Raw genomic sequence first — 23103 nt, forward strand, 5'->3', positions numbered from 1 at the left:
CCGCCACTGTTCGGGACGAGCTTGCTTGGCGGGAATCCTCGGGGGCTGAAGAGAAGACGCCACAGTAACGAAGATCGGACCGAGGCATGAGTCACGCCGCCTTCGCCCTCGTCGACAGCCGACTTTGCAAAGTTTGGATGACGAGGTCGAGTCGCTTTTTAAACTGTTCGCCGGCCCATCCAAACAAATAGAATCGCGTTAGGGCTGCGCAATTCATCCAATTTGAAGAGTGATCACCATTTTGACCGCCGCCATTACATGATCGGCAGCGACTTGACATTTAGTCCTCACTGTATCTGTGGCGAGCCAATCACCGACTTCATATCCGCACAGAAGTTGTTATTTTCCCGTGTAATGTTCTTATCTTGCGGCTACTGGCAGTTATTAAAAAAAATGGCGGCTCATCAAGTTTGAAGGCTTCCTAATGAGAGAAGCATATTCATGAACAGCAGATGATTCATTTCAAGTGGCGTCTTTGCCAACATGACCTCTTGGTTTAACCTTTTCGCAGCACGCCAAACCTTCACAATCCTCTGCATTCATGAGGGAGGGGGGCTCATTTATATTTCAGCAGCTTTATCCATAATTTAAGAACCCCCCCCCCCCCTGAAAGATGGCGTAAGCTCTTCTTTTGCCTCAATTAGTCTATTGCAGGAGTGTCAAACTAATTTTTGTCATGGGCCACATTTTAGTGACCATTTCCCTTGGAGGGCCGTTATGACTGAAACCATATAAAAATGTCAATAATGGTTCATTCAACGATTGTTCAAGTTACTGTCACGGGAGGTCTGGTAACAAGAAAATGCTGACAATATGTCTCTTATTTATCACATATAGAATTTTAAATTTAGTTTTTTTATTTATTTGTTTTATTTGTTTATTTATTTAGACTTTAGCAAGCATTATGCAAGTTGACATGTTGGATTTGCTTTCGCGGGCCACATAAAATGATTTGGCGGGTCAGATCTTGCCCCCGGACCTTCAGTTTGACACCTGAGTTCTATTGTCTTCGTTGCCTGCAGGAACGTGACGCTGAGGTCTTAAAAAAGTTTGTGTGTAAAATATATGGAAAAATATGCATCTTTATTGACTTCCGGGTTGAGTGAACGCTGGCGCGTTTTGGCTGCCGCTGCTCAACCCGTATTGTTTTGTGTTTTTTGTTATTGTAAAGTGTCCTTGGGTGTCTTGAAAGATGCTTATAAATAAAATGTATTATTATTATCTATATTTTTATAATCTACGTCCATATATTTTTAGATATCTACCTATTTCTTGATCAATCTATCAATGGATCTATCTATGGCCAATCTTGTTTACAGTTCGATTAAATTTGATGTCTTTGTCAGTCTGTCATGAGACTAGCATGTTTTATGAATTTCTTTCTGTTTGTATGTTGTGTTTTGAATCAAATTGTCTAAATCTTAATTTTTTTAATGGTCTCTAAATATTTTTGCCCTTTCCCCAATATTTGATATATTACACAGCTATTGAGTTTTTGTTTTTTTTGCTTTTTTATTTTTCCACAAACGTTTGATACCACTTTCTTTCGACCGATACGAGTACAAGTATTCATTGTTGAGTCCGATACCACAACACTTTTGTTCCATTAAGTTGCAATTAACACAAAGTCATATCATTGAGAAAAGAAGGTCCTCTTTTTGAAAACTGACTCATGTGTCAGAGCGCTGCAATGTAGTGTCACACACTGGTAACAGATTATTTTTTTCTTCAGTGGTTGGTATCAGTAGTTGTAATTGGGAATGACGAGTGCTTGTGGATGAATCAGAATCGACATGAACCTAACCTGAACATTTTGTCTCCCGCTGTCCAGATGCAAGGTGTGCCGCCCCGCCCTCCTACCATCACCATCACCTTCACCACCACCACCACCAGCAGCAGCGCTCCCAGCAGGTCCTGGCCTTCCACGCTGCCCCCCCTGCCTACGAGCGCACCCACTACAGCCGCCCCCCATTCGAGCATCCGTCCAACGAGCGCCCGCCGCCCGACCGCTGGAACGCCCGTCTGCGCGTGAGCCCAGGAAAGCCCTTCCACATGTTGGATCAGGAAGAGGTAGGACGTATGCTGCCGTCACAAATAACGATACTAGGCACAGCCATTTTGCTATTTGATGTTGGTGTTCCAGGACTGTATCGTAAAAGAAATGTGTGACACCAAGAAATATTGATATGTTGACAACCCCACCGCCCCCTCACAAATAGATACAGACACTATCAGACTGAGACAGTATCACTATTTGATGCATTTGAATTGATGCTCTAACATAAGAAAAAAACAAAACAACAAGTTATATAATACACGATACTGTAGCATAATAGGCTACGTAGGGAAATGATACGAAAAGAGAGTGATATTTTGTCCCGCAAAATACACTGAATATAAATAAAAATGCAGCACTTTTGCTTTTGATCTCAATGTGCTGTGAGCATGGCTCAAAAATGGAAAACATGTTCTGCATACACAAAAGGCCATTTCCTTCAAAATTGTTCACAGTCTAAATTGTCTAAATCTGTGTTTGTGAGACTTTCTTTTATGATGACATCACCCATTGCACCTTTGTTGTAAATTTTGCCGGTCAGAAATTTCCAACCAAAACCCAACAACTTTTTGAATGCTTTTTTTCCTGTCCAGCCTGCCATACTGCTTTTGTCCTCTAGGGGGAGGAAAAGGGCCATAAATATTGCTTCCACCCTTGATAGAAATACTCTAGTGATGAGCCACCAATACTTGAGTTCACAGGTGCTGCGAGTCTGGTCCTCGGAAACGCGTCTTGCTTGTTTTAAATGTCTCAGTCCATCAACATATCTGATTCTAATGATCAGCTCATCAGTAAGCGCTATAGAAGCCTGAAACGATTCTGATCATTTGAATCAGGAGTTTTGGAGGAGGGAGACATCAAAAACTGGCAGGATCGGGGCTCTTGAGGACCGGCTTTTATTGTGTGTATTGACTCATTTGTTAATTACTACATCTCATTTAATTGTTTCGTATGTAAAATAAAAGCCAGAGAGAGTAGTAACAAAAAACTGTTAGAATTTTTTTAACTTTAGAAGAAATAAGGATGCAAAATATGTCCCCCGCCAGCCGCAATGGACATTTGCATTACAATCGGATGACAACAAAAAAGCTTTTGTGCCTGAATGTCTTACTTTGAAGGCGTGTTGTGAATTTTTTCACCATTGAAAATCCTTCCCAGGTTTCTTAGTAACATGCAGTCAGGAAAAATACACCAAGGATTCTTTTGTATCCAAAATGCTCCTTCTTCAATACTGTCGAAATGTTACGTTGTAAAAACTAGCAAATTTTGTAGGAAAAAGTCAAACTAGTACGTCGGGGGGATCACAGCATCCGTAATATGCCTTTTCCTGCAGTTCAAATATATGGTAGAAGAAGTTGCAATTTTCTGCCAAAAAAGACCAAAGCTTTCCCCAAATGGCAGAAGCAAAAGTACAATATTTATTCTTTATCTTTTTATTAGATTTTTAAAATGTGTTTTTTTCCTCTGCACTTAATTGTCTCTTCAGCTTCCACTTCTTGTAGCTCATGAAGATAAATCGTTTTATTTATTTATCCCCCCCCCCCCTCCCCCTTCTCTCCGTCTGCAAACTCCCGCCAGCCGTGACCTGTCGCGTTCCGCCTCCCACTGTGTAAAATGAGCCTGCAGGTGTTTCCCCCTCGATGGTCTCGCCAAGTCGTGCGGAGCAAGCTGACTCACTTCATGACTCAATGTTGGAGGGGAAAAAAACCAAACAAACAAACACCCCCCCCCCCCGCCCCCCCGAAACCAAAAGATGAGAACAGACGGACATGAAAACCACAATATTGGCTAGTGAAGATATTAGGGAGCTCTTTCACGTACAGTCCAGGATTACCAACCGAATTCAGAGTGGATTAATTGACCATTTCCATGGCAACAGTCGGAACAAAAAAGAATCTTCAGGTGGATGAGTTTTCTGCGGTGGCATTACGCAAAAAAAAAAAACGACAACAAAAAAAACCCCAAAGTGAAAACAAAACACACAGTCCGATGTCGCCGCAGGTTTTTTTTCCCCCAACCTGATAACATGATAAGCTGTCCACTGTAGTAACCACTGTCCCCGAAAGCGTTCAACCCCGCAGACACTTTGGCACATGTAGTCGGCCCTCGCCATATCACGGTTCATTCTTTGCGGATTCAAACTGGGGACTGTACGGATGGATGAGCGCAAGCCAGGAGTAATTGTATATAATTTATCGCTCTCTGCTCTTCCATGCGTAATCAACTTAGTACTCCGAAACCGCAAGGACTTCATTTACATCCATAGCGTGTAATCAAAGTAGTTTATCGTGGCTGAAGAGACCAGCTTGTTTCTCGCCTTCAAGATAAGATAGCAGCCTCAGGATGGTGCGCCCGTGTGACGCATCCACAGCTGCTACACAAGCCAAACGTCAGCATGACTCCTCTAATTACCTCAGAATACATTTTGTGTTTCCCCACCCCTTGAGAAAGTTTGTGTATTAGGACGCTCCCTGAAACAATAAAAGTGGGGGAGACGAGCGTTTTTCAGAGCTGTTCGGAGATTTTAACGGATGACACTCGTTCAACTCTCCTTGTGCACAAGTAGACGATTCTGCTTGACTCCGAGTCTATCTTATGTTTTAAAGTTCGTCTTAAGGGTGGGCCAAACCAAGATTTGCTCTCCATCGTTGCAAACAGAAAGCAAGCGCAAAACGGGACTTTACCTCATGTACTGTCCTTCCTTGTTTCTTTTTTTTAAATTTTTTATTTTTAAATTGGCGGTAGACGAGCATCTCAATAGCGCCACCAACCGGTGTTATCCGTCCACTGCAAGGAAACCAAAGTGAATGGAATAGGGGCCGGATGTGAAGTTGGTCAGTGGCAATCTGAAGCGCACTGGTCTCTCAAATTTTTGCTTGTATCAAAAGACAAAAAAAAAAAAAAAAATCAGCTGACCGACACTTTCATATCTAAAAAGTGTATTAAGGTGCTCTTATCTCAAGGCACCACTGTAGTCATAATAAGAAGAATAACGTTAAATGTCAGATAAACGACAAATTATTGGCTAACTCTAAGCTTGCTCACCGTCACAGACAAAGAAGAGTTTCATTGCATGAAGTGTATTGTTGCGCCTTGTCTTGTGCGTGTACGTGCAGGTCCACCCTTTGCTGATGCGCGAGAGGCGCTCAGAGTCGCACAGGAACAAGCTGCTGCGCCGCACGGTCAGCGTTCCCGTTGAGGGACGACAGCATCCCGAGATGGGTGAGCATGCAACGCCTTCCCGCTGTAGCAAAAAACATACACACGTCGGAGACAGCAAAACACTTTCCGTGGGGGTCAAATGTCATTTTCTGCCAATAAATGCTTGAAATATGAACGATGATTGGTGAAAGACACGGTGCCGTTGCTAAATAGTTTGAGAATGGGCAGATGATATTGACGACATATGTTGGCAACACGTAGAGGCAGAAATCGGATCGGACAAAAAAAAAAAACCAACCCATGAAACATTGGCATGCAATGCAGCCGAGAGTAACAGAAACATTTTTGGGAAGGTGATTTGGGTGGCGCAAAACGTTGGCCTTGAGGTGGCAAATGTGTCTGCGTTCCTCTGATCATGTTGAGGCAAACACTTGACTCTCCGGTTGGCAACACCTGGGACGCTTCCATGCCTGTTTTTTTGCCATGCCACCTACGTTAGCGGCGAGTGCTAGCGGACTGGTCACCTAGCAACAACAATGACGACAACAGCGGCGTGCTGTAGATCTCTTTGCATGTTTTGCAGCTGCCTGTTACTTGTTAGACCTTCAGGTGAATGGCTTCCCAGCCCAGGTTTTCAGTCCTCATCCTACTTTGTGTCATTGAGGCTATTTTTAGCTGCGAGCGTCCTTGTGTACTTGATTGAATTCGTTTCGCATAAATTCGCTCCTTTCCTGCTCTCCGATGCCTTCGGGGGCATTTTCATATACTGGACTAAAAGAGTTCCTTAAAATGTCCACTAAAAATCCCTTGTAGTGATTGGGGGGTAAGGAACGATTGCGTTCAAAATCCATTTACTCATTTCCAAGTCCCGAGTCATTTTACGGCCATTGTTATAGAGAACACGATATACGGTACCCGACTCGAGATGCTAAAATGATGAATCGAATATGCCCTCATCACTTCATTTGGATGTAGTGGCCAACAGTGGAACCTCCACCAGATCGTTCTTGGGGTCAGACATTGGGCACTTTTTTTTGTCCCCTGCCCCCTTTGTCAACCATCCATCGATTTTGTCATTCTATCCATCCACCATCCTTCTTTCCATTCATTTTTCCTTTGGTACTTTTGTCAAATCTACTCTTCTTTCCATTCATTCATCTTATCGAGCAACCCGAACCCTGGACTCGTCAGTCCATCGGGTCCACCCGTCCCTTCCGCCGTCCCTCCTTCCATCCATCCGTCCATCCAATGAGTGTGTTGTGTTTATGCATCAACTTCGACATAAGATCCAACTTATTCCAAATGTTGGCATTGCACCGAAATGCTTGCAGAAAAACCAATACGAAGAACTCACTCACTGTGTGCGTGCGTGTTTGTGCGTTTCCTTCATTTAGCAGAGTGAAAGTCAATTGAGTTATCTGCATTAATGAATTTGGCCTTTGAATGACGTGTGATTGTCTAAATTGACTTGATGTCTTTTTTTTTTTTTTTGTCCCTCAAAGTCCTTCGCTGAAGCGCCAAGCGCACCAACCGGGCTCGCCTTTTGTCTGTTTGTTATTCGTAACGCTGGCATATTTTCCTGCGGTTATGATTTGCATTTTTTTGTTTTGTTTTGTTTTGTTCTTTGCGTCAAAGCCGTCCGTCTTTGACCTTGACTGCTTCGGCCTGCGCCGCAATCCAAGCAGTTGTCACCCAAATGTATGCGGAATGAATCTGAAATATGCAAAAGCCACAACAGATTTGAGAAGTCGTGTATTCGGAGCCTGATGAGTCATCAGTGTAATTTGTTATCTGGCAAAATGAAGACCAAAGACGAAAGAAGGCACTGCACTCCACTGCCCACACATTTGACTTTTGCCACGATTAACTAACTTGCTTATTAAGCTCTCGCCTAGAACATCCATTTTGACTGGGCGGGCAGTGACTGAGTTCAACAATGGTAGTCATGAAGCATTCTTTTTTTAAATTTTGACTGAACAAAACGTTTTGCATCTTCAAGCGATCGTGTGATGTGATCTTTTACATTAAAAGTAATGTTGTTTTTTTTTAATTGAAAAAGCAAAATGGCAGTGTCATAGGTGGGTACTTTCAACTTTTAAAAGTTAAAACTATGATGACAGAACCCGTTTGTTATTTTTGTTTTTGATAAATATTTTGTATTCTTTCCATTTAAACATTTTTTTTAGCTCTGCAATATTTTTTGGAATTATCTATTTATGTATTTTCTAACTACATTTTGTATGTTTTAATTTGTCAATTGTATTTTTACAATTTTATTCATTCATTTTACATTTGAATGATTTCTTTCTTTTTACTTGCCACATGTCTAATTGTTAATTATTGATTCTCGGTTTCAAATTGTATTATGTGTGCCGTGCCTTTTCACGGAGGTGCGAGTCATATTTTTTTCCCCCACTCGAAACTCTTTCTCATTCATTTTTAAATTGTTTATTTTATTTGTTCGGTGTTTCAGCGTTTTATTACTCACTAAAACATATGACACCTTACACTCGATGGTGCAGAGCAGCCCTCGGCTAGATGTGACAGAGCCTGCTTCCTCTGGTGGATGTTAAGTGTGTGACACACAGCATGTCAACAAACAGCACAGTGTCTCCTTGTCACCCTTTAAGTCGGCCGACTGACTGCTTGCAAGTTGAACACACACCTTGGTCCCTTTGGTCAAACTATTTTTCTGTCGTTTCTTGGGGTACCATTATTTTTATCCAGGGCCTGCTTCATGAGCTTATAGTTAAAAATAATTCCGCGGCACCAGAATTGAAAAGCAATGTCTGATTTACGAGTGTATGTCAACTCGCTGAGGTGAAGATCCAAGTGTAGCAAAGCAGAGGCGATGCGGAGAAGGAGTCAAAGGTTCCGCAGGGTCAGCAGCCTGTCTTTCTGGCCCGCTCGCCCGCTCCGCAGCGCATACTAATGAGGACGGGCGCGAAGGCGAGCAGAACTTTAGCCAGATGGGATCAGCAGAACATCCGAGGGAGGGCTGCTGCGCGCCGTGCTGAATTTCAAAGAGGGGGGCGCCGCACGGCACCCGCGAAACTTTCAACCGCGACTCCAAGTCTGCATCCGTTTTCAGCTTTACTCGTATAACAGTGAATTTGTGTCCTCTTCGGTCGCGGGGATACAACCCAGACCTTACAGAGGGACCGCCTCCTTGTTATTTTTTCAATTCATAGTTGGGCTGCAAATGATGACGATAATCAATTAATCAGTCGATTGTTTTTAGGATCGATTTCCATCCCTTTATTCGAAAATGCGACATTATTTTAAATCAACAGTACAGAATATTCCCAAACCTTATGATCAGTGACTAGTTTTGGTCTGCAACATGTCAGAAAAACGTTGATTGTTCTTTTCCAAGTGAAAGCAGATGTCTGATTTTGATGAGCAAATATTCGAAACGGCCTCCAAAATTCTGTTTCGATTAGGCCCTAATATTTGTGTCATCCCACCCAACACAAAACAGAATCTCTACAAAAAGAAAACAAAAACGCTTGACAAGTAGCCACACGGTCATTGGAAGTGTTTGTGTGCCAGCTTGCCGACAAGATGAGGTGGATGATGGCCTTTTTTTTTTTTTGGATAGGAAGAGGGCGGGGGGCAGGTGTCACTCAAAGCGAGGACCAGCTCTCGCTCGGCCGCTTTCCCACTTAAAGTCCGATAATATCGCTGAGGCCCACGGGGGTGAAAGACGAGCCTGGTTATGTAACGGCCGCATGCGCCCGCCGCTTTACATAAACGCCTCGAAGAAAGCGTCAACGTTGTGCAGCGTTATTTCCATTTCAAGTCATTTTCAGCTTTCAAATGTGCCGGACGCAGTAGTCCGCGTTCAACTATTTTGCTCGGCAGCCACCGTGGCTGGTGAAAAACATTCGTCAACGTGGGGGCGGGCGGGTGGGAGAAGCCGAATTATTTTATTTATTTGTGGTCTGCTTCAATTGCTGAGGCGCCTCGCCAAAAACTTCCTGATGTGTCTCATCTGTTCATAGGACACTGCGGCAGAAGTGTCCTGTGATTTTTGATAATTGACCGGTCGCCGATTATTTTTGCGATGTGTTGACGAAGCGGATCGATCGTATTGCTCACATCGGGTGCAAGCCTCGTGCGTATACTAGACCCCCCCCCCCTCAAAAAAAAACTGTGCAATCGTAAACATTGCTTCGTCACTTTAGGTTGGTCGATAATTTGTAGAAATAGCCCCGACGGATGGTATCGATTTGTGAAAAATAAGCGCGTGACCAAATTTTGACGATATCCGCTTTGGGCCGCACGCCAGCGATATGTAAATCAGTACTTATCACAGCAGCAAGCTGCTCTTATATAAGCCTCATTAGATTCCAGCTTCGACTGTGCAAACTAAAAATAAAGACAATGAAGAGAGTCGTACATTCAACTTGGAATAAACTTCGCAGCTTACCCCAGCGCACCTGACGTGTTTTATGCTGTTGATGTTGGGTAGTGGAAATGGAAATCAAGGCAATACTTGAACATTTATAGTTGTAAATGATGAGTTCACTTTCAAACGGAATCAAAAACTCTGCACAATGATGCGCAATCCCGACAAGGGAGCACAAGTTGCCGTCAAGAACATGGACCGGGGATTTTGATGTATCGCATCCCCGTGTTGAATGGTGCTATGATCAGAAAGTAAAGTAGAGCCTCTCCTTTCTCATGAGCAATTTGAAACAGTAATTCATGCCTTCGTCACATCCCGGCTGGATGAGTGTAATGCACTTTACTTCGGTGTTAGCCAGTCCTCCATTAAACGTCTCCAGTTGGTCCTAAATGCTGCTGCTCGCCTCTTGACTGGTACTTGTAAGAGGGAGCACATACAGTAATTCTTACTCTGGCATCCCTTCACTGGCTCCCTATATATTTTTGAGTTCTTTTAAGATCCTATTATTTGTTTTCAAATCTTTAAATGGCTTCCAACTTAGCTCTCTGAGCTCCTCCGCCCTTACACACCTGCCTCAGGTCTGCGGACCAAGACATTATTAGAGGTACCAAGAACTAAACACGCTTTTTTTTTTAGGGTTTTTTTCATCCATCCATTTTCCGAACCGCTTGATCCTCACTAGGGTCGCGGGGGGTGCTGGAGCCTATCCCAGCCATCTCCGGGCGGTAGGCGGGGGACACCCTGAATCAGTTGCCAGCCAATCGCAGGGCACACAGTGACGAACAACCATCCACGCCCACACTCACACCTAGGGACAATTTAGAGCGTCCAATCAGCCTGACATGCATGTTTTTGGAATGTGGGAGGAAACCGGAGCACCCGGAGAAAACCCACGCAGGCCCGGGGAGAACATGCAAACTCCACACAGGGAGGCCGGAGCTGGAATCGAACCCGGTACATCTGCACTGTGAAGCCGACGTGCTAACCACTCGACTACCGGGCCGCCGGGTTTTTTTTTGTATTCCATAAATTAACTCTCAATGTGTCGGAGTGTCGAAAACCAACGCTTGTTCTCTTCCACTTTTAATATTCTGGACAGCGTGTGAGTCGTGGGGATGTGAAAAGCAGCTGAGTCTGACTCGACGCGCTGTCACTCAATTCCTATGCGAGTGCACCCACTCGCACAGCAACTGAGATTGTCAATTTCTGGAAAGATGGAATAAATTACAGTTTGTTTTTGTGCAGCTGCTGTACATATCCTTAAAAAAAACTCCTGGAGGGGCTTTTTTTTTTTTTTTTTTTTTTACTGTACTGTATGAATCACTTGTGTGATTGTCGGGCCTCGATTTGAAATTGCTCGAATCACCATACAGTATGGGGAGCTTTACAAGATGTAGTGGACCTAGATAATTCCTTCTCAAAAACTTTCCATCGCATTGAATTGGTAAATTAGGGCTGAGTTAAATAATATATAATATATATAATATATATGTACTGTATATATAGTCATACATTCTATAATAAATATATCAATATATATATTAATATAATATATAAATAAATACAATTATAATAAGAATATAATATATTTTAAAAAAGAGCATTAAAAATCGGAACATTGTTATTTTTAGAATGAGCTATTTATTTATTTATTATTATTATTTTTTGGGTCATCTACAGATGAGCCACTCTGTTTTCTACTCAAACCCGGATTTATATTAGTTATTTATTTCATTGGGACAGTGCACAATAATCAACACATGAATAAAAAGTGTAAATGCGCCGGACCTAGCATAAATGCTAGTTTTCAGCCGTAGTCCCAAGGCAGGTTTTTTCACATAAACATAACATAAACAGTGAACATAAAATAACAAAATAATACAACACAAAACAACATGAAACACGGGCAGTCATGCAATCTTAGCCACTTTTCCTGCAGGCGCTTTGTTGTTTGAAGCAGTTCTAGATGAAAGAGGAGAGAATCAAAGTGTCCTTTTACCAGTGGATCAGAGACGTCATGCTCAAAATGTGCACACGTCTGCTACAAGCTAAGTTTGAAAGTAAACAAGAAGCTGTAGCATCCATTGGATGGATGGTGGCCAGGCAACTGACCGGATGGCCCAGCACGCACATATCTCGGCCTCGGCAAAGCGGAAGGCTCGGCGGCGAACGCCGACAAAGCAGCCTACCGCCTGCGCATCCGCCCTACCGGAAACCAATGAGCATTTTGCAAGGGGGGCGGGTGCCTCGGAAGCCGGCGGTCGGCATGACGATGGCACGCCAGCGTGGCAGCAGCATCATTGTCATCATCTTTGTCAATGGCGACGTGGCAGCATGCTTTGCACAAACCCCATACGTGCACATGAATATGGCGGACATGTATTTACTTATGCAGTACAGAAAAAAAATGTTTATTTTTATTACAAAATTATTATTTTTTTATCTTATGATAATGAATGATAATGTTGACGGCAGACTTCCGTCTCCGACGTGTGGGATGGAGAGAGCTTGTCGCAACGGTGGAAGGCGTCCTGCTAGCTATGGGCCAAACATGTCGCTCTGCATCCCGTCCAAACTTGTCACTGCCATTCATCCTGCGTCCAACTTTCTTGATAGCGCGTGCCCAACAGCTGCAGCTGTCACAGAGCACTTGATAGAACACATGAGCGAAAGCATGAATAACAACACAAACATAACAAGCCAACATCTCGTTCTCCATGCCTACATCCGCTTTGTTGTTTGAAGCGGTGCGAGATGAAAGAAGAGCGGTTCCAAGTCCCCTTCCACCAGTGGATCAGAAAACCGCCATCTCTTTGCTGTCCAACGATCAACAGTTGATCACTGCGCTCTGTCCGACTGAGCCGGAGGTCTCAAGACGTCTCCAACTGGCTCACAGCACCTTTCATAGGCTGTCAAGAGTGTGTAAGGGCCCCTAAATCCACATTCCAATCAAGTCCCATCTCTTCACCCCACCGGTTCGATGGTGATAGGAATCCGCAGGCAGGATTTGATATTTTCTGCGTATTTTCGTAAGCTAACCAATTGATCAATGGGCTTAATGAAGAGAGACCTAATACAGTCCAGCGATACGCTACATTATGGTGCGCTGCGGTATAATACGGTACGCTACTCCATGAGTCCAGTGGAGTGTCACTGTCTCCAATTGCGCTGTTGTCTGGGTGACAAATATCAAATCTCCGCATCCCCTCGTGCACCCCCTGCTGTGTGAGAACAGTTTGCAGCACTTTTGTTTCCTCCCTATCTGTGTGCGTGTGCGTGGGTGTGTGCGTGCGTGTGTGTGTGCGTGCGTGTGTGTGTGTGTGTGTGTGTGTGTGGCCATTAAATGTTCCAGTTTGTACTAAATTAAAGAGGGTGCAGAGGATGAGGATGAAAAGAGGAAGGCAGCAGTTGTCAGGCCAACACAGCAACTCAGTGCGAAGCTGTCACCTCAAGGCACACCGAATTCATGCGTGGTCTGTGTTTGTGTATGTGTGTGTGTGTGTGTGTGTGTGTGTGTGTGTGTGTGTGTGTGTGTGTGTGTGTGTGTGTGCATGGAGGTCATTTCTGCACCGTAAGGACATTTGAAACCCTCTCTCTCTCGCTCTCTTTGAAAGCAGCAGCAGCGCTATCCTTGCACCCTGCTGGATAAGAAAGGCCTGCGGGACACAATATTAGGGACCTCCACACACTGCAATGTGAAGCACTTTTGATTGACAGCGGAATGTATTTGGGTTAAGGCATGAACAGTTTCAGTAGTTTTTTTTTCTGCTCACAAATAATTAAATTCAATCCAAAAAGTCTGAAAATGTTGCCTCGGCCTGAATTATTCAGCTGCAAAGTTTGCCAGGCATCTATTTGAGGTAAGGCATTTATAGATTATGTTGCCTCCCCCCCCAATCCCCGCACCAAACAATAATGGCACTTATGTAAATCCAAAAAGTGTTAAATGACCAACTTTCAAGGTTGGCCCAAACCCCGTGGAGGCAGTTTATTTACCCAACTGCAAAGCGTATGAGCCATCTCTCAAGGGTAAGGCACTTGTATTTTCTGTCCTTTTTTTTCTTACTTCCCAAAATAGTAAATGACACTTTGTAAAATCCACAACATATTCAAATGCGGTCTTTACAAGGTTGCCTCTGGCCCCAATAGTAATTTAGTCAGCTGCGGAGTTTACCAAGCAGTTATTTGAGGTAAGGCAGTCAATTCATGAACCCCCCCCAAAAATCCAAAAACAGTAGTTTTAAAACACGACCGACCTTGCCGAAAAAGAGGTGAGGTTTGTTTACAAGGCATTTCTCAAGGGTAAGGTCTTTGATTTTTCAGGCATGTTTCTTTTTTTTTTTTTAACAGGGACACTTTCAATTCCCCAATTTTAAAACCCTTCCTTCACAACCTCGACCTTTTCCTCGATCAAAAATAGCTTCTTTAGCCAACTGCAGGCAGTACTGTTTCTCTTAAATGTAAGACATTTGGATTTTCTGTTTGCTTTCCTCTCGATAAATAACGCAACTTAATTGAACCCAATACAAGGGGTTGATTAAAACCCCTTTTTTTGTTTGTTTATTTTTTGCCATGCAATAATTCAAGTTCTGCGTTTTGTGGTGTTAATTTGCTGGTGTTTATTTTTTTTGGTGGGGTGTAACTACAACACATGTAGTAGTAGTAGTAGTAGTAGTAGATTTTATTTATAAGCGCCTTTCAAGACACCCAAGGACACTTTACAATAACAAAAAACACAAAACAATACGGACATGTGGTCGCGTGTTGGCAAGGACTTTTTGGTGAGAAGCGGTCTGGGATTTCTTTGAATGAAGGCGTCACTGTTCGTTTTTTGTCAGAAAGTCAATGGAATGAGATTCCCTGGGCGCGCCAAGTTAGCACACTGGCTATTACTTGACTGCTTTTCGCATGTTCTCCTTTGCTGCAGTTGATTTTGTCAAGTTGAATTTATTTTTGTGAAATGTGAAGAGAGTGGGGTTCCCAAGGACAGCCAAAAATGAGCGCACAAATTGCGCCGAAATGCCGCCATGGTTCTACTGCACTTTCTCCACGAGAATCAATTGTCACAACTGGCTATCGCATTTGAATGTTAAAAAGTTTCGCTTGGAACCTTGGGTCCTGCTAGCTTTCAGTTTTGCAGTTAGCATTTGTGATTGTCGAGAGAATGGTTGGTCTGTAGTGTCTCTTTTGGGATGAAGATGTCACTGGGGAAAACATACTCCGTTTGTCTTTTCAACAAACTGTCGGTAACTGAATGGAGTGAGATTCCCCCGGCTAGCCAAGTTAGCGCACTCGCTGTCACTCGATTTCTTTCACATGTGGGAACTTGTTCCAGTTGCCTTGAGCTGGAATTGATTTTGTTGCTGCTGACGGCAATATTTGAGTGGAAGGAAGTCTAGCTTCGGGTGCTGCTAACCCTTTTTTTGTATTATTTTCTTTCTGATCTAGTACATCATCGTCCCTATGAACACCGTCATTTTATTTTTTTTGGGGTCCTTTTTTTAAGCAGCTCACGCACATAAAAGAGCGAGGGCGATGCTTGCAAGTACAGCAGACTTAATGGTAACCATGGAAATAATGATAGAGGAGTCACACGGTGTGAAGAGTGAGCCTCACACACACACACACACACAGTGAGAGAAGGAGAATGTTAGCCCCATACCAGCAAATATGTGACGGGACCGAGGCTTGTGGCCACGCAAATGTTATTTTTAGCCGCCTTGACCCCGCCATGACGGCCCTCGCCGCGCTACGTCAGCAAACGGGCGATGTTGGGGCTGGGGTCACTCCCCAATCTTCTACCTCGCCACTTTTTGTCGTGCTGACGGAACGCCGCGTGAGTTAGTAGAAGAGTCACCGTGACGTCACATTTTTTGAGGCCCATGCATGCCAATATTTGGTCGTTAAAAAAGCTGATGGCTGATTAATTTGAAAAACAAATCATGAGTAAAGTAACTTTTTTTGGGTCCCCTAACACTCACAACAACAAAAATGACCGTGAAGGAGACGCAATTGGAAGTTGATAGTGCAGGAGATAGTAATAAGACAGCCACTTATTTTGTTGCCTGTATTAGCTGTGGCGGCCCGGTAGTCCAGTGGTTAGCACGTCGGCTTCACAGTGCAGAGGCACCGGGTTCGATTCCAGCTCCGGCCTCCCTGTGTGGAGTTTGCATGTTCTCCCCGGGCCTGCGTAGGTTTTCTCCGGGTGCTCCGGTTTCCTCCCACATTCCAAAAACATGCATGTCAGGCTGATTGGACGCTCTAAATTCTCCCTAGGTGTGAGTGTGGGCGTGGATGGTTGTGGAGGAGGCTCCAGCACCCCCCGCGACCCTAGTGAGGATCAAGCGGTTCGGAAAATGGATGGATGGATGGATGTATTAGCTGTTATTTAATTCATCATTTCAGCCCGAGCATCAGCAACGTAGAGCACGGCCTTTACGATAATCGGGAGCAATTCAGAGTCTCTACACCCAAATCTTTTTAGATAGGGATATTTAAAATGGCTATGAAAATTGCCTAAGGGGTGAGTATGAAATAGAGAAGGAGTGCATGACTCCCGACACAGAATCATGAAGTTAAAAAGTCGTCGTCATGGAAACGCATCGAGTCGTTTAGCTGCGACACTTCTTTCAAGCTCCACCAAAGCCATTTTTTGAACAGTTCAATTCAACTAACATATTTGGTATGGATTTTAGAATGCAACTAGAAATTAATAATGAGCGACTGTAATTGAATGTAGAAATGAGCTTTCTGCGTTCATAACGATCTTTGGGTGGTTGAATTTTCCTGATTTATTTTTTTTTCTTTTGAGAAAAAAGTCAAATTGCAAATTGGTCGGGAAAGGGGATGGAAATGGAGGCTGGGAAGTAAGCAAAGCAGTTTGGTCCCAGCGGGAATGCAACCAACCCCGCCTCCTTTTTGCACGCACGCACGCGCGCACGCACGCCCAGAAAGAGAGAGAGAGAGAGAGGGAGCGCGCGCTCCAGCGAGTGAAAGAGCGTCTGTAGCGCCGTAGTTGACCTGTGCAGGCAGGATGCGTTCCACGACCACGCGGCGGGCTGTTGGCAGACGACGAGCCGGCCTCGGCAGCACACAGGCGCATTCCTCGAGGAGCGCGCGCCGCTCGCCAGCCAAGCCGAGGGACTAAACCCGCACGGCGGAGGACGAGCTTTGCTTGGTTGTTTGTTTTCGGCGTTGTGGTGGTGCACACGTCGGCCAGCCAGCCGTCCTTCTACTTTGGCCCGTCCGAAGGATGAGCCACCTCGGCGGACGGTTCGCCTGCGCCCCCCCCCGCGGGGGGAGCTCAGCCAGATGCCGCGAGGAGGCACTGTGGAAGGCGGCAACGGAGGGCCAAACGCAGCAGCCGCGCCTCCTCCTCCTCGTTGTCGTCCTGTTCTAACGTCTGTATTTGTTTCTCTCCCCGAATGCTGATGAGAGAGATGCGTGCACATAATGAACAGTGGCCTAGTTAGAAAGAAGGAAAGCGAAAAAAGAGGAGGCGCTCTAGTCACGGAGACACTTTGGGGGTCACCTTTTTGGAGGCTGGCTGGGAATGCACTTCCTGTCCTGTCCCGTCATGTCCACTTGCACCACTTTGTCAGAATTCTTTCTTAAACCTTTCCCATAGAACAGAAAAACTTGTACGGCACTTGTTCTTCTCACAGTCCTCTCTTGTCTTGTCTGTGGAAGGAGTCTGATTATATTGTGCTACTCGCAGCCACAGAATAATTGCAATCATCCAGATTGACTTTTTTTTGTGTGCCTCGGAAGTGGAAGCTGGAGAGTTTTGATTTCGTGGCGGAATCCACGTTGACCTTTTTTGACACCGGATTAGGAGCGGATGCGTCAACCGATCACGTGTTGGACACGCTCGGTGGAATATCAACGCAAACTTTGGAATTACTGCCAACAGTGGAACAAGGCAGTCAAGGCATCAAAACAAACGCCACCAGATTTGTAGGTAAGATTATTTTCACCATCCAGTTTCAATATTACCGTTTTACTACTGTCGAAAAATGTTGCGTTTTTCTTTCTTTTTTTTCCCAACTTTTCTTTTCCGCGGATAGGCGTTAAAGAGAGTCTCGCCCATCTTGTCTGTCAAATTCAGAGATGTAATGATCAAAAGGTCCCTGTAGCGGGTGACCTTGCATCACTTTGGATTTGAACTCAGCACAGCTTTTGAGTTGTGAATACGGGCTTGCAACGTCAATTCTGTGGGAGAGGAATGCCACCGTTTTGGAACTCACACGCATTTAGTAACCTCACACACAGAGTTGGCATTGTGGTAAGTTGTAGAAAGTGTGTCATAGCGATGAACGGCACATATCTTCAAAAGCTACCTTGACTATGCGCTACTGAGAGGTGACCTTCATTGAATGGAGAAAAGTTTTTTTTTTTTTTTTTTTTTTTTCCCACTCGTCCGACGTCACCTCTAGCCGCTCTTCCGTGGCAACGTGTTCCCGGTGGGGAGCCGGCGTTTGCTCCAAAATTAGAGCTGCTGTTGGAACTGCATTGCTGCCTGGAGAACGCGTTTGTCCTCAGGCGCTCCAGGCGGGACAACAGCCGGCTCAAAACACAACACGGCCAGTGAATCACTGAAAACAAAAAACAAACAAACAAGCAAAATGAGTGGAATGTAGATCAACGTACAACATAGAATGACCTTGTGAACTTTTTTTTTTAATCCGCCGTAGAAAAGATCAGAGGTGCATCAGTTTGTCTGAAATCAAGTAATAGTGCCACCTACTGTTGTGCAAGTGCAATTACATTTGATTCTTGTACCAAAAAAGCATTTTCCCAGGTCTCACGTGGTCCCCCCCTTCCTATTGTCCTATTGTCACCCCACCCCACCGCCCCGGTCGGTTGGTGGGGTTTGGTCCTGGTAAGGCTTGCTGAAGTTTTGGTTCGGGTAGTTTGGTATGGTTGCAGTTAGCAAAACTTGCCTTTGCCCAGCGGACGCCCTTCCAAACTCAATTTAGCTCAAGGATTCGGTTTGTGTGTGTGTGTGTGTAATCCATTTGGTGCAACCTGCACTCTGCTCCTTGTGACCTATTTTGTTTTTTTTTGTTTGCATGATTAATTGGGAGAACCAAAGTGTCGCAACGACTGCCGTGCAAATCACTTGGGCCACTTTTCCGCCGGCGTTTGCCTCAGTCCACCGGTTTGTCTTTTTTTTTTTTTTTTTTTTTTTTTTTCAGCTTTAATGACCTTTTCCCACAGCCGACCTGTGGACAGTCCTTCAATTCATCAAAAGTTGACGGGAGCATCTTTTTTAGGCTTTTAGTGCGGCGGCGGCAGCAGCAGCAGTAGCAGCTGCACCGTGCCCACGCGGCCGAGCGTGCGATTGATGGCTGTGGATGCGACTGCGCTCCAATCGGCGGTTGAGTATTTTTCAAGCAGGGCGTGTTCTATCACAACAACCGCAAATCAGGGGGGGAAAAAAAATGGCCCGATTGCCACCACGCTGTTAGGAGACCCGCTAAGTGTGCAGCCTCCAGCTCTCACGTAAGATGATTGCAGTCAATGACTTTTCTTTATGTTTAGGCCTTGCTACAGTTAAATTTGGATGCGTTAGGTTTCATTTGGTTAGAGGAAGCGTTTCGTTAGGTTTGGCTGGGGATGTGTGAGGCTTCGCTTGGATATATTAGGTTTTCTCATGTTTGGTGAAGTAACGTGATGTTAAAAGTTGCTTTGGTTGTCCATCCATCCATTTTCCGATCCGTTTTATCCTCACAAGGGTCGCGCGGGGTGCTGGAGCCCATCCCAGCCATCTTCGGGCATTATGCGGGGGGACACCCTGAATCGATTGCCAGCCAATCGCAGGGCACACAAAAACGAACAAGCATCCGCGCTCACACTCACACCGCGGGACAATTTAGAGTGTTCAGTCAGCCTCCCATGCGTGTTTTTGGAATGTGGGAGGAAACTAAGGTACCCGGAGAAAACCCACGCGGGGATGGCGAGAACATGCAAACTCCACACACAAAGGCCGGAGCCGGAATCGAATCCGGTATCTCTGCACTCTGAGGTCTTGGATATGTTAGGTGAGGTTTGGATGGGTGAGAGTTTCACTTAGGCGTTGGGTCGGAGGTTAGATTTGGTTTGGTCTATTGTAAATTTGTTCGGGTCAGGATTTGGATACATTTGGTGAGGGTTAAGGTTAGTAGCATTCTACCACAACGAAGGCAAAAAATAAAATAAAAATCACTGAGCGTTTGGACGGCATTAAGCCACCCACCAGCTCTCCAGCCTTCATCTCTGCCTGGAGCGCAGCCCCTTCCCCAACCGTCCACTGTGATAAAAGCATACCAGACTGAATTTTGTCTGGTTTTTGTTCTCGCCCTACCTGACACCACTGCTGTCTTTCGTCCCAGTTCCTCCTACACAACCAAAGCAGATCTTAGCTTAGCAGCCCGAAACAAACATCCACTCCACTTTTTTTTCCTCCCGCGTCTCCCTCCCACTCGATGTAAGTGCGTCCCTCCCCCGGCTCCCTCGAAGGGTTTGCGCCGGAAGCCGTTGGCCTCCCGCACGTTTCCCTCTTCAGCCGTCCCCGGCTCTCGCTTGGCAGAGCATTTGCATAAACACCCAAGCGTGGCGGTTTTCGCACGTTTTCCGGAGCGTTTGAACGCAGCGTCCAGGCCGCTTGTGCCGTGATGCCGCCTTCAAGACGCCGGGAAAGGATGGAAATATCCCAGCTGGGAGCCTCCCGACTCTTGCCTCCAAGACGCCACGGCCAAATGGGATCAAACGACAGGGGCTCGTGTCTTCTCGGTGTGTTACGGAACTTCGGACGCCATCTCTGTTGAATGTGTCGAGCCGTTTCCGCCATCTTTGTAGCGTGTTGAGAGCAGTGTCCAACGCCTTTGTGGAGTGTGTTAGCACAAAGTACGGCATTTTTATGGAATGTGTTGTGGACGTGTCTGCCAACTTCATGGACCGTGTTGTCCGCCATCTTTGTGGGGTTTGTTCTTGCCTATCCAACATGTCCGCCATCTTGGATGAATATTTTCAGAGAAAGTTTCTGCTATCTTTGTGGAGTGCGTTGCAGCCTATCCACCATATTTGTGGAGTGTGCCGCAACAGTCCCACATCTCTGAAATCATGTCTGCCATCTTTGCTGAGCGTATTAAGCCGCACCTGCTATGTTTGTGGAATTTGTTGAGCCGTGTCTGCCATCTTTGTTGGGTTTGTTGCCGCACAAGCGCCATTTTTGTTGACTTTGGTGAGGGAAGGTTTTGACATCTTTGAGGAAGCTGTTTCCCCCCCAACCTATGCCGTCTCAGTGGAGTGTTTTGCAGTCATGTTTGCCATCTTTATTAATTAAGCGAGTCAAGCCGTGTCTGCCGCATAACTGTCCACCGTTTTTCTGGTCATTTCCATCATGTTTTTGTGCCACGTCCACAATATTTGTGCACTGTGCTGCTGACAATTTTTGTGAAGTGTGTTGCACCCACCATCAAAAAACAAAAAAAAGGTGATTCAGTTGGCAGAAGAAGTATGTAGTGCAACCACAGACAGCCTGACAGAATGCAAGATTACATTGGAACTTTATGAAGCAGCACAAAAAAAAAAAAGAACAAAACACATTTAACTTTTGCTCAGTAGACGGAGAATATAAATGATAGGATAGCGATGCATAAATGTCAGTCGCCGAATATACATGAAAACGCTTTTGAGTGATTCTCCTCTCCGAGAAACACCAAATCAAGTTCACCATCTTTGGAAGAACAACAAGGCCAGCGGGGTCTCGCGCTCTTCGCCGGCGTCAATGATTCATGGAGTCGCTAAATCAAAGAGGCCAACTTCTCTGCTGGCTTGAATAGCAACACCCTCCTCTTACTCGTCTTCCTTCCCTCCTCGGCTTTCTCGTCAACCACCCCGGGCCAGACCGAGTCTCATCAAAGAGCCGCTTTTTCCGTTTCTGGAGGCGTTACCTTGTCTGCAAATGGCACTTATGTAATGGCGCGAACGGGTACAACAGGTAGACGGACGGGATGGAGAAGAGAACGTCTTTTATCGTCAATGATATACGTGGATAGGCGGCTTGGAGGCAGGTTAGAGGGTAAAGTATGACTGCATATCAGCCATCTTTGTGGAGTGTCTTTTGAGCCGCCGCTACACCAGCGTTGCAAGACTGGCCGCCATTTTGGTGCTGTGCGTTGCAAGAATGGCCGCCATTTCGGTGCTGTGCGTTGCAAGAATGGCCGCCATTTTGGTGCTGTGCGTTGCAAGAATGGCCACCATTTTGGTGCTGTGCGTTGCAAGAATGGCCGCCATTTCGGTGCTGTGCATTGCAAGAATGGCCGCCATTTTGGTGCTGTGCATTGCAAGAATGGCCGCCATTTCGGTGCTGTGCGTTGCAAGAATGGCCGCCATTTCGGTGCTGTGCGTTGCAAGAATGGCCGCCATTTTGGTGCTGTGCATTGCAAGAATGGCTGCCATTTTGGTGCTGTGCATTGCAAGAATGGCCGCCATTTTGGTGCTGTGCGTTGCAAGAATGGCCACCATTTTGGTGCTGTGCGTTACCACGTTGACCGAGTGGAATTTTTTACGGCAAGTTTGCTGTGTGTTTTTTCACAAGTCAGCCATCTTTGTGGAATATTTGGTGGCATTTATACCAAACTTGTTGACGAGTGTCGTGTGGGTCCACCATCTTTGTGGAGTGTGTTCCGGCAAGTCTTTGTGGAGTCTTTTGCAGCATCTTTGCCACTTTTGTGGACGGTCTTCCACGATGCCGTCCATCATTGTAGAGTGCGTTGCGCCACCTGTGATCATACGCAGGCCACCATCTTCTTGAGGTGCATTGCATTGTTGAAAACAAGCCATCTGCCTGGTATCAATCGAGTGTTGCCATGACAACCTGAGCAGAAAAGGCAACAAAATGGAGCATGTTGGCACTTTCCATGAAAGGACTACATAATGTCTCGGACTAATCTGCTCTGACTATTAAGGTGCTCATCAAGGTCAAGTAAAAAGGGGAATGCACATTCATCCACATTGTGCACGGAAGGGAGCTGGAACACTGTGTGATGTTCAAAGAGTGTTTTTTCAGGAGCAGGGTGAGGTGTACCTTGTGCTTGCCGAGTTCAAACGAGGGTGCGCAAGTCGCCGATCACCTGGGCTCTTCACTGATTTTCTAACCACTGGAGCAATTTTCTTCCTCTTTTTTTTTTTTTTTTTTTCAAAATTCCACTCCAAATAAGGCACCGTTAAAAAGGCAAAAATGTCAGCGGTAATTGGACGTGGCGGGCGGCGCGTGGGCGCGAAAGCTTGCCGTCTGTCCGGCTGGCAAGGACAATGCCGCGCTTAATAGCAGCGTTGAGTCTGAAAAGAAACACGGCATTAATTACACACATGCAATTGCCGCTTACGGCACCGCAGTTGCCGGCCTGGGGTTTGAAAGCAGATAATTCCCACGTTTCTGCTCAGCTGGGAACTTGTTGCGCTGCAAGGACGTCTTGAGAAGCAGCTC

The 23103-nt window shown here is 45.4% G+C and overlaps 1 protein-coding gene across 7 annotated transcripts in view; it reads left to right on the forward strand.

The window, feature by feature from the left end:
- syngap1b (synaptic Ras GTPase activating protein 1b) overlaps window positions 1-23103 on the forward strand; it is an 81701-nt gene that overhangs the window by 22805 nt on the left and 35793 nt on the right. For 5 of the 7 annotated variants that reach the window (XM_086112656.1, XM_086112657.1, XM_086112660.1 and 2 more), the window contains exons 2-3: window positions 1832-2070; window positions 5173-5278. In XM_086112656.1, coding sequence (XP_085968782.1) covers window positions 1832-2070; window positions 5173-5278 — 345 coding nt within the window. Of the gene's footprint in view, window positions 1-1831; window positions 2071-5172; window positions 5279-16011; window positions 17590-23103 lie in introns of those variants that run through there. The other 2 variants (XM_086112662.1, XM_086112663.1) reach the window with 1 other exon arrangement.

This window comes from Hippocampus guttulatus, chromosome 6 (genome assembly GCF_054856545.1).
Source record: "Hippocampus guttulatus isolate MCC_2025c chromosome 6, RoL_Hgut_1.0, whole genome shotgun sequence".
NCBI lineage: Eukaryota > Metazoa > Chordata > Actinopteri > Syngnathiformes > Syngnathidae > Hippocampus > Hippocampus guttulatus.